The sequence below is a fragment of the Terrapene carolina genome, unplaced genomic scaffold (assembly GCF_002925995.2).
Source record: "Terrapene carolina triunguis isolate 2854851 unplaced genomic scaffold, T_m_triunguis-2.0 Scaffold33891, whole genome shotgun sequence".
Lineage (NCBI taxonomy): Eukaryota > Metazoa > Chordata > Testudines > Emydidae > Terrapene > Terrapene triunguis.
Window position 1 is genome coordinate 8,609,778 of NW_020698242.1, and position 16,775 is coordinate 8,626,552.

Below are 16,775 nucleotides of genomic sequence, written 5' to 3' on the forward strand. Positions count from 1 at the left end.
CTATATAAGCAGCTACCTTACAAAGCTGAGCTTCTAGGGTCCCACCCTGTTGCTGAGTGGAGTGGGTGGAACTGCACTTTGTGCGGGTCTGGGTTTAGGTTAAAAACTCCTTGTGGTTGTAATCTGCACACCCTAAGGCAGGGGTCGGCAACGTTTGGCACGCGGCTTGCCAGGGTAAGCACCCTAGCGGGCCGGGCCAGTTTATTTACCTGCTGACGCGGCAGGTTCGGCCGATCGCGGCCCCCACTGGCCACGGTTTGTCGTCCCGGGCCAATGGGGGCGGCGGGAAGCCGCGGCCAGCACATCCCTCACCCGCGCGCTTCCCGCCACCCCCATTGGCCCGGAACGGCAAACCGCGGCCAATGGGGGCCACGATCGGCTGAACTTGCCGCATCAGCAGGTAAATAAATTGGCCCGGGCTGCTAGGGTGCTTACCCTGGCGAGCCGCGTGCCAAACATTGCTGACCCCTGCCCTAAGGCATGAGTGAAGACCTGGAACATGTACTTCCAGTCTGCCTGTCTTTACTTTAGAGTCAGGAAACACAATGAGAACAAGAAGGAACACATTTAAAATCTCTCTCAAGGGAAGAGGGAGAGAGCACCGTGTGTTTGTGTGTATATGTTTGATATGCTGTGTGGCAGCAGTGGTGAACTAACTAATTGGGGGTGCAAGCGGGCTGGGGTGAGGGGGTCTCTGTACGTGGGACCTGTCAACTGTGTTGCTAGCTGCAAACATTCAAAAGCCATGAGTGAGGCCGTCAAAATCATGAGCCTGGCTTAAAAATATTTTTAAATATATTTAAAAAAAATATTTTAAGTTTACGTGTCTTGTGGCTTTAGAACCATCAGCGTTCACATTCAAGCTTATCTCTGCAACCATGAAAGCTAGAAACTTCTTTTTTTTTTTTTTTTTTTATTTAAAAGTTGAGTTTTTGTTTTTTTCACAGGACTTCGGGGCCTGGGGCTGTAAGAAAAACACCAAATATTGTGAGACTCGCAATGAGCGTGGAAGAGTTGGCAACAGGATTAAACGGCACTAGTGACACAGCACCACAGACAGGGGGGAAAATACTTTGCCATGGAATTCTAGTTTGTAGAATGAAGTTTTACATTTGGTAAGGTTCCTTGTTTGACCAAATCACTCACTCTCCCCACTTGCACTTCACCAAATTACAGTTTAACAGCTAGCCCAACTAAATATAGGAAGGAGAAGGAAGCAAACAATACTCCAGAATGAACAACCTAACCAAAACAGAAACTAAGTCTTCATATGCCCTAGTGAATGTTGAGGAGATGAGCATTTGAGATTCGTAGCAAGCTCTGCCTTTCTCACCCTTTCCAGATTTGCTTTGTGTCCCAATGTGATCTATAATGAATCATAGATCAAAAACAACAGCAGCCAGAGAGCTAAAAGAAGATGTGACATTTTGTAAGGTGTGGTGGTGCAGAACATTATGAATGACTTGTAGCCTAAATGTCCGCTCCTTTGTAACTTGCAGCACTGTTTGAGCTTGCCAAACAATAGTTACGCTCATAATTTTTATTTTCTCCTGCCAACCCCTCCTTGAGTGACGCACTCTTTATTGTGTTTAAGTAGGTTGTATCTACATGCTAGTCTACCACATTGTGATCTTTGTCTTACAAAGCCATTCTGAGTGGCATGTCCCAAGACATGCAGATGAACTCATTTTAATAATTGTGCCTTTGTAACAATACAGTTTATTTAAGCAAAACCTATAACTTTTATATATCCGCAAAATAAAAAATGTAATGGCTTTCTATGTATAACTCAGTCCAAATTTCAAATCAGAGGGTCTGACATCTTTCCACATTATTAAAAGGAGTGAGTGAATTATAATTATAGATAATATAAAAGAGATTATAAAACATCTAGATAAGGCACTTGGTTGGGACTCGGGTGACCTGGGTTTTATATCTGGCTCTGTCATTAATCAGCTGTGTGACTCTGAGAAAGTCACTTTCCCTCTCCGTGCCTCAGTTTCCTCCTCCACCCTTTGTTTGGAGTGCCTATTTAGATTGTAAAGGTACTTTGTTTATGTAGTTTCCAGCACAATGGATTCTTGTTCTCAACTAAAGTGTCTAAAGCCTACTGTAATACAAATAATACTTAATAATAATGAACATGACATTGCCTAACCACCACTGTGTAGTAAGAGGAAGCCCTGAGATATAAACCTTGGTATCAGAGACCCAGTATGAGGCCTAAGGCCTGAACTAAAGTAATGGTCAAAACTTTGCTAACATAAAGCAAAGTTAAGCTGTGAGCCAGAGGCAGGCCCTGCTCACAGAAGCTGGCAAGGAAAGGGCTGATGCTGCAAAAAGAGACATACCTAAAAGGTACTGGACACCAGATATCAGAACATTCGCATACTTGTACATTCCACACACAACAAGGAACAGGCTGACCCATCCCAATGACAGGGCCAAAAGGGGAATATGAGGGATAGTGTTGTTTTGTTCAAACCAACATGTACAAGGTGAGAGGCGGCACCTTACTACGTAGAGGGGTTATACCTTGCTGCGTAGAGGGGTTGCACCTCAATACGTCAGGAGTGATATGTAACTTGTTTGTGTCTGTGTATAAGAATGCATCCCTGAGTGGATATCTTTGTCCAGCCGAGGGGGAGTGCTACCGGTGTGGTGCTCTGGTTGCTCCTATGTTGGTATCACTCGGCTGCGTGCGTGTGTTCCCTCTGTGTGCTGTTCCAGCTCTGCAGATAGCGGACACAGCAAACCCGACGAGAACCCCCAATAACCACAGAGTCTAGTAAGGTACGAAGGCACCTCGGCCAGGCTTATTGCAACCCTGACACAATTGCAGTTCCCTGTAGGTTTCTTAGCCTAATTCAGGGCATACTACGAGAAAGTGCCGCTCGGCAATGGACTCAGCTCAGTCAGTGGCCGGACTTTCCACTGCCCCCTGGACCTGGGGCAAAGCAATTTCGGGGTCCCCTTCCATAAAAAAAAAGTTGCAATACTATAGACTATATTCTCGTGGGGACCCCTGCGGGACCCGGGGCCTGGGGCAAATTGCCCCAGTTGCCCCCCCCACCCCTCTGGGCAGCCCTGCCCAGTCCTGAGGTACTATGACAGTAAGCACTACAGCCAGGTCTACACTACAAGCTTGGGTCGACACAAGTTATGGCAGCATAAAGCCATCATAGTTAGTATATCGCTTGTGCCAAGTTATCCTCAGATGACTCCAAGGAGGGTCTCGATGCAGTCCTCTTAAAGCAGTATGGTCAAAACTGGACCATTCTCAAATACTGGAGGTCAAGTGGCTTATGCGTCAAAGGTGCTAACAAAAGTTGAGTGTCGATATGCTCAGAGAAGAAGGCTTTGACCTTAGTCCATGTGTGTAAGAAGTTTTGCGTCTTTATTGACGTGAAAAAGCGACAGAGTCCTGTGGCACCTTATAGACTAACAGACGTATTGGAGCATAAGCTTTCGTGGGTGAATACCCACTTCGTCAGATGCATGTAGTGGAAATTTCCAGAGGCAGGCATAAATATGCAGGCAAGAATCAGTCTAGAGATAACGAGGTTAGTTCAATAGCAATGGATTTTTCACCTTCAGTCCATTTGGTATGATGTCCATCCGTTTGCATTTGGAAAGGAAGATGATATCTGTCTGTTCTTGTGCAAGTTTCTTCATGAGGCTGATGGATTTCCACTCCATACCGCTAAATGCAGTGCCTTGCATGGTGTCAAGTATCAGAGGGGTAGCCGTGTTAGTCTGGATCTGTAAAAAGCGACAAAGAAGACAGTGTGAGCTGAAACTGACTATAAACCGCTTATTATTGCCAAAAGAGCCCTTCCCTTCCCCTTCTCCCTCCCGCCGAGAATACAGATCTTAGTTTTTCACTTACAAATGTATGATTTGCAAATCAAATACAAACCTGGGAGAGATTCGATGGGGTCAGACACTCTCTGGAGAGCATTCAGCCAAAGTACCGTGGAGCAAAGTCCAGAGCTAGCCATTATGCATGTCAATTTGGTTTTAGAAGAAAACTCTCGGGTCTCACAGGCCATGTGGACTGTGATTTCCAGAGCAGCAGCTCAGGATGAGAACCTGCAGAAAGTGATTAAAGCTACTAGCCCAGGGTGACCAGGCCAGCATGTTCCCAGGCCCTATCACCGATTCAGGGGGAACTCTCGCTCCGAGGTAGGATTTTGTTTAAAGACACTAGGATGATGATTCTTAAGGTGTTTGAGAAAAATATATTGAAAAGGATACATGGAGGTCATTTAGAGATTGTAAAATCTAAGAGAAGCCCTATAGACCTTTTTATACTGGCCTCAAATTACCAGTGCTTTGAGGAAGTTTTCAAGCCTTGTTGCATATGCTAAAAATACAGACTAAGTTGAGCGAAAGAGCCCATGTTGGTGGCATAGGAAAAATTGGCCCCATTTGAGCAAAGTAGGCATAGATTTGTTTATGTTGCCTGGAAAAAACTATGCCCTCATTCATGACTTATTCTCACTTCTCTGAAATCGCTTTACTGGGAGGCTTTGTCTACACTGGCAACTGAACGACGAGGTGTGAAAAAAACACACACCCTGAAAGACAAAAGTTTTGCAGACGAAAAGCGCCGGTGTGGTGATCCGACAAACAGCGGCTACCCTGCGTGCCTTTTAGCTGCATGGCTGTAGCAGCACAGCTGTGTCGCTAAAAGGTGCATAGTGTAGACAAAGCCTAAGACACCACACTAAACAGGTGATTGTGCACGTCAAACCTATTTTTGCTAGACATGGTGTACTTAACCTAGTAATATCTGACAATGGGCTGCACTTGAGTGGATGTGAGTTTAAGCAGTTTGCAGTAAAGTCTGAGTTTAGAAGCTCGTCCGCAATCCAAGGGGTTGGTGGAAAATGGTGTTTATAATAGTAACGTGGCAACTGAAAAAGGCTGTGGATTCAGACTCATATTTAGCACTGTTAAACTACAGGATGGCACCAATGAAACATGTTTTGTCACCTGCAGACATTTTGCTTAACCAAAAACTCAGAGCCTGTAATGAGTGAAGCTGACATCAGAGGGACTGGGGATCTGTAGAAGTACAAAGAAACAGATACAGCTAACCAAAAAAGCAATATGATTTGGGTCCCAGGAGCTGACACCATTCCATGAACATGGTGCAGTGTGCTTCTATGGTCCACAGGACCAACTATGTGAATGGCTCAGACCCTTCAGGAACCATATCCGTAGTATCCATGTCCCAGCATCCCTAATGAAGGGAGGCAACATCTGAGCTAAGACCCAGAGGAGCTTACTCAGGAAGCAGAACAGCTGCACCTAATTTTCCAAAAAAGCACATGGAAAGAGGGCAGTCTCCTAGGAAGGTGGGTGCTGCTTCCAGGAGAAAAAAAACCCCAATCTTCTCCACTCCCTGAGTGATTGCTGCAGACATACACCATTTTTGGCTTGGTTGCCTTGCGATTCCTTGCATCAGGCATCTCCCAAGAACTTCATGAAGGAGTTTTATAAATAAATAAAGATATCCTATCTCCTAGAATGGACCTTGAAAGGTCATTGAGTCCAGCCCCCTGCCTTCACTAGGCAGGACTAAGTACTGATTTTGCCCCAGATCCCTAAGTGGCCCCCTCAAGGATTGAACTCTCAACCCTGGGTTTAGCAGGCCAATGCTCAAACCACTGAGCTGTCCCTCCCCCCATGATTTGAGCTGACTCTAAAATAAATCACCAGCTCTCTTTCCCAGGAACAGCTTCTCTCTTCTGCACCAAGAAGGATTTCTGGTTATTTGGGGGGAAGACTCTGGAACTAGGTCTGGCCATGTTCACCTTCTGCCTCTTTCCTTTCCAGCCCATTATGTGCAACACCCTTGCTACTCCTCCCTGGAACTACTGCCAAGCGGCTGGCTGTTTTTCTCAGCATTTAGCAAAGTATTTACCTCAGACTTTCTTTCTCCTCCCCTCTTCCTGTGGCATGGCCTGATTTCCTGGAACTGTTGGAGAATAAGTTTCCTCTTCCAACGTAAAATGGACACATGCGCACACACACAGTACAAGCGGGAACTGTATCCAGGGGCAGCTCTAGCTTTTTTGCCGCCCCGAGCACAGCAGGCAAGCTGCCTTCGGCAGCTTGCCTGCAGGAGGTCCGCTGGTCCCGCGGCTTCGGCGTACCCACCGCCGAATTGCCGCCAAATCCGCGAGACCAGCGGACCTCCTGCAGGCATGCTGCCGAAGGCTGCCTGACTGCCGCCCTCGCAGAGACTGGCAGGGCGCCCCCGTGGCTTGCCACCCCAGGCGTGTTCTTGGAGCGTTGGTGCCTGGAGCCGCTGCTGACTGTATCCCCTCTCAGAAGCATAACAATTTGTGAGTTATAGGCATGACTGAATGGTCAGCCCAGAGGAGTGGTCAGACCAGCCATTCCAACTCAGACACTGACTACCTCTTTGGTCTTGGACAAATAATTTAACCTCTCTGCCTTTCCCCATCTGTAAAACAGAGATTGATAATATGTAGCTGGCACAGGAGGGGGAGAGGGGTTGCAAGGGTTAATTATTTAACTGTTAGATAAGTGTGAAGATCTCTATGACTGAAGGATAAGGAAAGAGAGAGGCCAGATAAAGGGAGGAACCAAAAAACTAATGAAATGACTGTACTAGCTAAGTTCTTCTTCCTTAACAGTTGCTTTATCTGTATTACTCAGAGAGATGAACGGGCGCTGACAGCAATTGAACAAGAGAAAGAAGTGACCGCTCCGCCCCCCAAAGAAGCTTGCAAATGCCATAAAGAAGACTTGGCAAAAAGTTTACATGTAAGGCTCATTACATAATGGATAACCGCACTTTGTGGAAATACGGACTCACCCCAATATCCCACATTATTTTACTCAGAGAGGGGGCCAACCTGCGAAATTCATGTCTAGTTTTAGATGCAAACTTCCTCATGCATCTGGTGGGGTTCAGATCTGTCCTTTCCATTTGGGTGGCTTTCTGAGACTTAACAGTTGAATAATTGATTTACTTTGTTCTGATCAGTGATGACGGTGAGTTAAGTGAACTTCTGAACCGCAAATGACACACAGCACAGCGCAGACAACTAACTGCTCTTGGTCCATCACCAACGGGTAGAGGATTTAGCACAGTTCTGCAAACTTACATGCAAGATGCACAGCTCTTCAGGTGTGACACTCTGTCCCAGCTCAGTTCAAGCAAACTCGTCATAAAATCTTAGTGTATGTAGGACACAGGACTGGAAGGGACCTGCTGTGTCATCAAGTCCAGTCCCTGGTTATTGCAAGCAACCCTGTCATGTAATCCCTTTCATAAATTTGTCAAGCTCCATCTTAAAACTTGTCAGGGGGTTTGCCCCCACTACTCCTATTGGGAGCTGCTCCATGATGGTTAGGAATTACCTTCTAATTTCTAGCCTAAATTCATTCATGTCCAATATACCCAGTTTACACTCATATGGCCCCATTTTCTTCCCTTAGTCCCACAGCATTCCTAGCATCTAAATCAATGATATGCATGTCATGGCTCTAGAACCATAGATGATTCCCTGAAACATCACATAGGGCTTTCACTGGGCCTGGATCATGTGATTTACACATAGCCATGTGTAAGAGATGATGTGGGGGAAGGCACACATATACACCGCCCTGGAAGGAACATTGGATTGCATTCTGCCTCTGGAGGAATATTTTAAATACTCAATTTATATTACAGTTTGCAATGGGGAAAAACTAATAATATGCTGTAAGGAATATATACATGATCATATATGTATGGGAAGAATATGCTGGAGGATAGAAATCTAGGAAATGCTGATCTGCTAAAGCTAGGGACCAGGGAATATTGTAGTACTGAGTATTTTATCTAGTTTTTAATGTTTAGTTTGTTCTCCACTGCTGCCATCTCTCAAACTTGCAGACACAATTTATTTCCATGTTTATTTGTTCTTTTTTTATTTGGCAAAACATTGACTATTTTTTCTTGTGTTTCTACTGAACCTAGAAGTTAGTTATTTTCTTAGTTGATTTTTAATTTGTCATTCATCAAATGGCATCACAAATCTGGAAATTAGGGTGACCAGATGTCCCGATTTCATAGGGACGGTCCCGATATTTGGGGCTTTTTTTTTATATGGGCTCCTATTACCCCCAACCCCATCCCGATTTTTCACACTTGCTGTCTGGTCACCCTACTGGAAATAGGATTTGTTAATGAATTTGTACTCCCTCTGCTGGATCTATGATAGTAGCTTCCAAAGATTTGTAGTTGGTACAAAAGGAGTGGTTCTCTTTTATTGTTGTTTTTCATGTCTGATCGTTCTGGTTATTTGGTCAGTGTTGTACACCCCACACAGATAAGTGAAAGCTGTAAGACTTGGTCAAATATTAGATCTGCACTTCTGGCCAAATTTATTTATTATTTTGAATGCAGCTTGATTGCATGTTGCAGTTTTCCTGGATCATTTTACACTGATTTTAACCTCCCGCCAGGTTGATTTACAAGCTGGACTCTCGGAATTTTCTGTGCTACAACGCAGAATAACACATGGCTGGAATGAGTTTATAGTAGATAATACAGAACCAATATGGAAGAAATATCTAGACCAGGTAAGGATTACATGTGTAGCTATGGTGCAGCCCATTAAAAGGCGGTTTCAAATTTCTGAGGTATGCGGTAGTACTCAACAGTGAGAAAATCTGTTCTGATTGGATCTGAGCACTTCCATATATTAGAAATTGTATGGCTTTCTATGGCCCTGCCAAAGTTCGACTCAGGACTCAGTTTGTCAGACCACTCTGTTTTATTAGCACAGTGCTCTGCTAATAACACTCAGCTAATGTGAGCACCATGCAAGATTCAAACAGTCTTATTTATACAGATAAAAGGGTGCGAACTAAACAAAGGGACAGAGAGAGCAAAATTGTAAAATTTGCCTGGGGCACAATATGCATATCCTGCTTCCTTATTAACTCTTATCGATCTAAGGCTAATGCGTCACCAATCGCCCTTAAGTGGAGCAATTGATTAACAGTTAATGTCTGCTTTCCTGACACCTGGATTGCAGCATTTCTCATTTCTACTTAAAGGTACATACAGGATTCTTTAATTTATTCTATTTCTTTAATATAATTCATTTCACTTTCACAGCCCCAATCCAGCAATGAGCTCTTCAGAGACACAGGGACCCACTGAGCCTGGGGGGAAATCATTGCAAGATCATGGTCCATATTTGTATTACATGGAGATAGATTTAAAGAACAACCCTTTTCTTAAGAGGCTGTACCCTGTGTATAAATCAAGAGCCTTACCATTCTTTGCACCAGCTGCAAAACAATAACAATATTGTTATTGAATAACAATATTCATTTCCTTCTCAGGCCAGTGATAAAAGAATGACAGGTTGTATAAAGAAAGTGATAACTGGGACATATTCTGATTTCAGTTACGACACATTTCAGTGAATGAAACTGATGAGCACTAAATCTTCAGCAAGAAAGGATGAAGTTTAAAGCTCAGATGAAAGTTAACTTCAGCTCTTGTGCTAGTGTAATATATGCAATATTGCGATATCACTTTGAAGATCAAGTGATTCAAATAATGTAAGAAACAAACTATAGGGGTGGTGTCTTTAATCTTATTCTTCCTAGGCTGAGTTATCCTTCATTAGGTGCACATGGAATCTCATGTGTATTAACGGATCTCACAAGCTGAATGTAACTTTCGTCTGTGCCTTGGAGATTTTACCAGAACAGGGATTATATTTTGATAGAGATTTATTGTTTTGATTTTTTCTTACTAATCAGTTTTGTCTTTGGTTTCACTTTAGATGGATCCTAAGGATTGTAAATTTTGTTTATTTTATTTAAGGGTTCATTTTTGTTTCACTGATTTCACCCCCCTCCTACTTATTCAGTGTCCTTTAAGCATCTTCATGTAACCATCAGTAAATTTTCTAAGCTTGTTTCTAAAGCATTCTTTGCACCTAATTAAAAATGACACATTGGTGCTTTGCCCCTCACCTGCTTGACCCTTTTAACAAGGGATTTTCTTTTGAGGGTACAGAATGGATTTTTTAGTACAGTCATGCTCTCTAACAACCCTTCAGTCTCCTTGAAAGTGTTACTTGTTGGAGTACACAATTCACACTCATAAATTTGAATGACCCGTAACATGCATTTTTAAATTTCACAATGGCCTGGCTCCTTTCACTTACTGTATTTTATGCATCTATGCCCAATCTTTTGTTAAGAATGGGAACTAAGGACTTGAGTTTCACGATTGACTTCAATGAGAGCTGGCTCAAGCCCGAATTCCTCTAAGGTGTATCCACCAGAGCTCGTAACCCATGGGGGGCGGGAAGAGTTTCTTTTCTTTATCTTACTTAACTCAATTACATCACTTCCAGTGGTTACTAAGTGAGGTCAAAATTTTCACAAATCCATATTTAGATGCCTAAATAAGTGGCCAGATTTTCAAATGACCCGAGCATCCAACAGTTCCTATTGATTTGCAAGAATGATGCAGTAGCACTAATTAAAGGAATTCTTTATCTCAATTACATGTTTCTTCTTATTTGTAAAGAAGTCCATCATTAAAATGTGTCACTAACAGGGAACTAATTAGCCTTATTTTTTTAAAATGTTTTTTTGAACCAAAACCAAAATCTCTTATTTTATTTTATTTTATTTTTAGTTTAAGAATCCACTCATTCTATTGCTGCTGGCTTCTGCTTTAGTAAGTGTAATTACTAAAGAATATGAGGATGCTGTGAGTATTGCAGTGGTAAGTTATTCACCTGGAAGTGGAATCACCTGGAAATTGAAGCTAGACAAATTCAGACAGGAAATAAGGCGTACAGTTTTAACAGTGAGCGTAATTAATCAGTGGATCAGGTTTATGGAGGATTCTCCATCACTGGCAATTTTTAAATTGAGATTGGATGTTTTTTCTAAAACAGCTGCTCTAGGAATTATTTTGGGGAAGTTCTATGGCTTGTGGTCAGACTTAGATGCTCACAGTGGTCCCTTCTGGCCTTAGAATCTCAGAATCGCCTGTAATGCAAGCACTGCATTAGCTGCAGTTAATATGCCTATGAATTTAATACCTCTTTCTCCTTAGGCAGTACTAATTGTGGTTACAGTGGCCTTCATTCAGGTATGTCCTAAGAATCCTTAACTTTGCAGCAGAGCTCTGCATCTCAGTTTATGGCCCATTTGGAGTAATCCTGCTTTGGTAACTTAGTTTTATGCTGCTCTCTCATAAGGAGTATCGCTCTGAAAAATCTTTGGAAGAGCTCAACAAACTAGTCCCCCCAGAATGCAACTGGTAAGTCATGCATAGGTATTCATTTTCTTTTAGTTCAGGTTGTGGGGGAAAAGCCAGATAATGAAGGCAACAATTCTGATGCTTGTGCATGTAATGAATTGCTGATAACTGTCTTTGGATGGGGCATTTTACGGGTGTCCAGTTGGTAATACATTGCCTTAGTACATGCGATTATATCCCCCTCTTATGACTTGCCCTGGTGTTCACAGTTGCAGGAATTCTCCTTCATCAGAGATGGCTGTAGTTCGTGTTTCGGTGCTTACGTCCCTGGGTTTGAGCCCCGGTGATTAGCATAGGGTTTATATGTGACTAGCCAAAGGTTCCTTACATGTGATCCAAGGGACGAGCTAGCTTCAGTCAATAAGACTGAGAGTCCAGCTACACCTGCAAGTCAAATATTGGTTTCTGAGTTGTGCAGTAAACAAATTTTTGCCAGTGAGCATATGTAAATAACCATCAATCCCAGGTTGGCATTTGTGCCTGATGGGCTGAGAAATGATCCTACCATATTTGTTAGGCTTCCCAACCCCCACTAACGTGCCCTAGGGGAAAAAGTAGGATTTCTCATCCTATTTTATACACATCTATCTCATTTTCATTTCCTTTTTTGGCCCTGTGACTGAATCCTTGAACTAATCCCCCCCCACCCGTACCATCTTTGCACCACTGCTGTCTGTAATTCATATGTACTGAATTGTACCAGCTGCCAGCGAACCCCCCCCTTCCCCCAAGGATAAATCCATCATCTGGAAATTCCTGAAGTGTAAGGATGGCCCAGACATGTCCCCTTTTCCTTGGATGCAACCCCCCTAAACTGGAAGCTGGAGGGACTGGCAAAGGAGTCACTACAGCACGTTTACACTATCTGATGATTCCCCAGTACAGGGAGAATCCCCCACTGGCCATATTCTCTGGCATTAGGGTACCTTTGCCCTGGGAGACTCACAAAAAGCAACTCTAATGGACTGAAGAACCTGGCTCATTGGTGTGCATATTAGGAATTTGCATACACCCAAGTAAATCTCACCCTCAGAGATGTTCCAATAAGCTTCTTTCACAGACTAGACTCCTTCCTAGTCTGGGCCCAGTCCTTTCCCCTGGTACAGTCCTCGTTAGTTCCAGCAGGCATTTTAGGTGAAAAGCAAGACTTTCTCATGACTGGGACCACCCTTGTTCTGCTCCACCCCCCTTTATAGCTTTGGCACAAGGCGGGAATCCTTTGTCTCTCTGGGTCCCCACCCCTCCTTCTAAATGGAAAAGCACCAAGTTTAAGATGGGTTCCAGTATCATGTGACGTGTTCACATGTCCTGTGAGACCCCTAGTCTCCATTTTCTAAAGGGCTGGCCCGCACGTACCCTGGAAGGTTTGCAAATAAACAGCCATTTACAACCAATTGTCCTAGTCAATGGGAGCCATCAAGATTTTAAACCACCATTCATGGCCAACACTTTGCATAATTACAATAGGACCCCAGAGTTATACTTCATATTTCTAGCTTCAGATACAAGAATGATACATTCATACAAATAGGATGAATATATTCAGTAGGTTATAACCTTTGTAATGATACCTTACAAGAGACCTTTTGCATAAAGCATATTCCAGTTACTACATCATTCACATTCATAAAGCATATGGAGTGTAACATCATACTTGTGTCTTTCATACTTTGAAAATCAGCTCTGTCATGACCAATACAAATAAATGGTTCATGTTGAGGTTATAATTATTGTGTCAAAAACGAGGCGTGACCTTTTCTACTTCAATGGTCCTAGAACTTTGTACCTTACAAATACTCTGGATACCTTTGCCTAGTTCCTCCAATGAATTTCACAGAGTAGGCACCTAATCTTTTCAAAGGTGAACATTTAGTACAACAACATAGAAAAACACCAATTCAGTAATTCTACCTTTAAACAGCTTGCCAAGTATGATAGTCCCTTGGATCAGCCTGTAAGCAGTCTTTAAAGTTCAAACAGGGGGGAAAGCACTCCAATTCAGGATATTCAGGTTAAATGTACATTATTACTGAAATCTAAAGCTTCTATAATCCACCCATGTGTTTGTGCATTAAAACTAAATTTGGGGTAGGAATATAATCTCCTTTCCTCATTCTTAGTTAGATGATAAACTCTTATTTAGATCAGAATATCTCTGGGGCAAGGACCTGCTCCTTATATTTGCCTAGCATGCTGTTTGGCCTATTTAAATAGTATCATTTTCTCAATGCAATGCAGCATAAGGGAAGGAAAACTGCAGCATCTTCTCGCCCGAGACCTGGTCCCAGGAGACATTGTGTGTCTTTCTATTGGAGACAGGGTTCCTGCAGATATCAGACTGATAGAGGTAAACACCAGCTCACACATAAATGATAATATCGGTTTTCTCGTCTATATTGTGATAAAGGCTCCACGGAGTTACATTTTTAATTAGGTTACAGACCTGTTGGTGGACGAATCCAGTTTTACTGGAGAAGCTGAGCCTTGCAGTAAGACAGATGATCCCTTACTGGAAGCTGGAGACCTAACAACGCTGAGTAATGTTGTTTTCATGGGAACACTGGTGCGATATGGGAAGGGAAAAGTGAGTCCTATATACTCTCCATATCATCCACCTCTAGATAATAGCTAGAGAAGCTTTTAAGTAAGGTCAGTATTTTGCATGATTCTCATTGCTATTTTCCTAACCCAGGGGATAGTTATCGGAACTGGCGAAAACTCACAGTTTGGAGAGGTGTTTAAACTGATGCAAGCGGAAGAGGTAAGGGACAAGAATTCTGTTTGTTTTCTTGGTACAGAGCTGTGTGGTACTGTCGTGGGACCCGAGTCTCCATATTGTTACTCAAATACTGGAGGTCAAAGGGCTGTTTGTAGGGAGGGTGGTCATGAGCTACAGGCATTGCAGTAGGATTTAAGAGAGCTGGGTTCAAGTCCACAAACTTTGGTGACCTTGGGCATGTCACTTATTCTTTCTATGCCTCAGGTCTCCATCTGTGAACTGACTAATGCTTCTGTCTTGTCTATTGAGATTATAAACCCTTTAATGGGCATTTTTCTCTCACTGTGTATATGGTGTACAGTGCCTGCACAATAAGCCCCCGATCTCAGTTTAGGGTTGCTCCAGTGATAATAATTATGGCTGTATTTCTTGTCACTTATTCTACTCACGCACCTCATTTTACATAACAGAAACCAATTTTGTTTTTTTTCCTCTTCACATTTCCAGACCCCTAAAACGCCTCTACAGAAAAGCATGGATAAACTGGGGAAACAACTTACCCTTTTCTCCTTTTGCATCATTGGTGAGTTTGCCCGAATGCTCTGTATAAACTATGATGCATTCCATTATGAATGTATTCCCGTGTCCCTGGAGCAACTTTTTCGAAAGGGCCCTTTCATGTAGAGTGCCTCCGTTTTTGAGTGTCTGGCCTGCGACGCCTTGAGATGAGAAATCTCTTGAAATCCCTCACAGATCCTTAACTTCCATTTTTCAACTGGCTTATCCTCCCCTCTCCTAGGTTTAATAATGCTGATTGGCTGGTTGCAAGGAAAGCATCTTCTCAGTATGTTCACTATTGGAGTGAGGTGAGAATTGGAAAGAACTCTTTTATTATTAAAGTGAAACATGTCCCACTGAGTGGTTGCATTTAAGAGGTTGCTTGAGACAATGGAGGGCACTTCTTTCTGTGGGGGGGGGGGGAAAAACTCAATACTTGTGTTAGTCTCTTAATATGTGTCTTGGTTCTGCACCACAGAAGCCAATGGGAGTTTTACCATTGATTTCAGTGAATGTAGAATCTGACCTTACTATTCATTTAATGGCAAATGAAGGAACAAAAGAAAGCTTGAGGTTTTATTTTATTTTTATTTTATATTATTTTGGGGGGAAACAGACTGGTGCATAATTTCACTAATGTCCAAATTCTGCCATGAACATATTTCCACTGAGCAGTGCCTTGGAAGACATCCTCATAAGCATAGCCTTCCCCACCTCAATCCCTGCCATAAAAGTCCTGCAACGTCTTAGTAGGCAGCAATTTTAAAACAAACACAAGAAAGCACTTCTTCACACAATGTACAGTCAACCTGTGGAACTCGTTGCTAGGGGATATTGTGAAGACCAAAAGTATAACTGGGTTCAACAAAGAATTAGATAAGTTCATGGAGGATATGCCCATCGATGGCTATTCAGCCAAGATGATCAGGGATACAACCCCGTGTTCTGGTTGTCCCTAAACCTCCAACTGCCAGAAGATGGGACTGGATGACAGGGGATGAACCACTCAAAATTGCCTTGTTCTGTTCATTCTCTCTGAAGCATCTGGCACTGGCCACTGTCAGAGACAGGATACTGGCCTAGATAGACCATAGGTCTGACCCAGTATGGCCATTGTTCTAGTCTTGTGTCTATGCTATCAATTAAGAGGAATATTACATCTGCAAATATTCGCCCTTCTCTGATGTGTTTATAAAGCCAGGAATGGTACATTTGTACGTGACACATGGAAATACATGCACAACCCCTTAATCAAATACTATAAACCATCTGTTTGAGTAATATTTGGAAAATGTATCCTTAAGTGTTGCCATAGCTCTAAGATTATTCATTAACTAGCACTGTGTGGAAATAAAAATATGGATGGAGGTCAGCATGGAAGAAACTAAAGTAGTTCGGTTTCATACTCACAATGGCTAGGGGGACATTGATGACAAAGGAGAAAAGAGTTTGTCAGCATTTCTTGACTAAGAATTTCAAAGGTGCTGAGACACAAAGCTCCAACTGGCTCCAGTTGGGGCTGAATCTGGGTCTACTACATCCCAAGCCAGTGGTCTGACCACCGGTTTATTGGCTATTCTGGGGTCTTTTGCTCTCATTTTTTTGTGAAAAAATTTCCAAAGGTCTCAGTTTCACTCCTTATCTAAATGAAAACAAATTTCAAAGTTCCAACATTTTCCACAAAATGGAATTGTTGCTTTCTGGCCAGCCTTAGTACTAATCACCCCAGGAAACTGAGCCTGCCCGAGTTGTCTGCAATTTGACACCCGGAAATTCAGGCAATTAAAATCAGTAGTCACTTTTGAAAATGTTTGCCTTAACCTATGTTTTAATCCTGAGTTAGTTTTTATGCTTAATATAAACATTTATTGCCTTATAACAGCAGATATCCTTTATGACCCATTCGTACCTGCCTACAGAACAACAGAGGGTTATAAAATGATTGTCAGTTTGTATTTTCTCTGGCATAACTGTGCACAGTGCCAGACGCCAGTCTGGTTTACTAGGGCTATGTCTACACTACTGCGGTAAGTCAACCTACGCTACGCAACTCCAGCTACGTGAATAACGTAGCTGAAGTCAACGTACCTTAGGTCGAGTTACCGCGTGGTCTACACCATGGGGGGTTGATGGGAGAAACTCTCCCGTTGACTTACCTTACTCTTCTCATCG

The 16,775-nt window shown here is 42.8% G+C and overlaps 1 protein-coding gene across 1 annotated transcript in view; it reads left to right on the plus strand.

Annotated features, from left to right (window-relative positions):
• The window catches only part of LOC112106848 (calcium-transporting ATPase type 2C member 2), a 45,723-nt gene that overhangs the window by 8,630 nt on the left and 20,318 nt on the right, over positions 1-16,775 (plus strand). The window contains exons 2-11 of the mRNA XM_024200310.1: positions 6,694-6,801; positions 8,491-8,607; positions 10,694-10,783; positions 11,120-11,155; positions 11,265-11,326; positions 13,565-13,673; positions 13,761-13,910; positions 14,019-14,087; positions 14,553-14,628; positions 14,845-14,911. Coding sequence (XP_024056078.1) covers positions 6,694-6,801; positions 8,491-8,607; positions 10,694-10,783; positions 11,120-11,155; positions 11,265-11,326; positions 13,565-13,673; positions 13,761-13,910; positions 14,019-14,087; positions 14,553-14,628; positions 14,845-14,911 — 884 coding nt within the window. The remainder of the gene's footprint in view (positions 1-6,693; positions 6,802-8,490; positions 8,608-10,693; positions 10,784-11,119; positions 11,156-11,264; positions 11,327-13,564; positions 13,674-13,760; positions 13,911-14,018; positions 14,088-14,552; positions 14,629-14,844; positions 14,912-16,775) is intronic.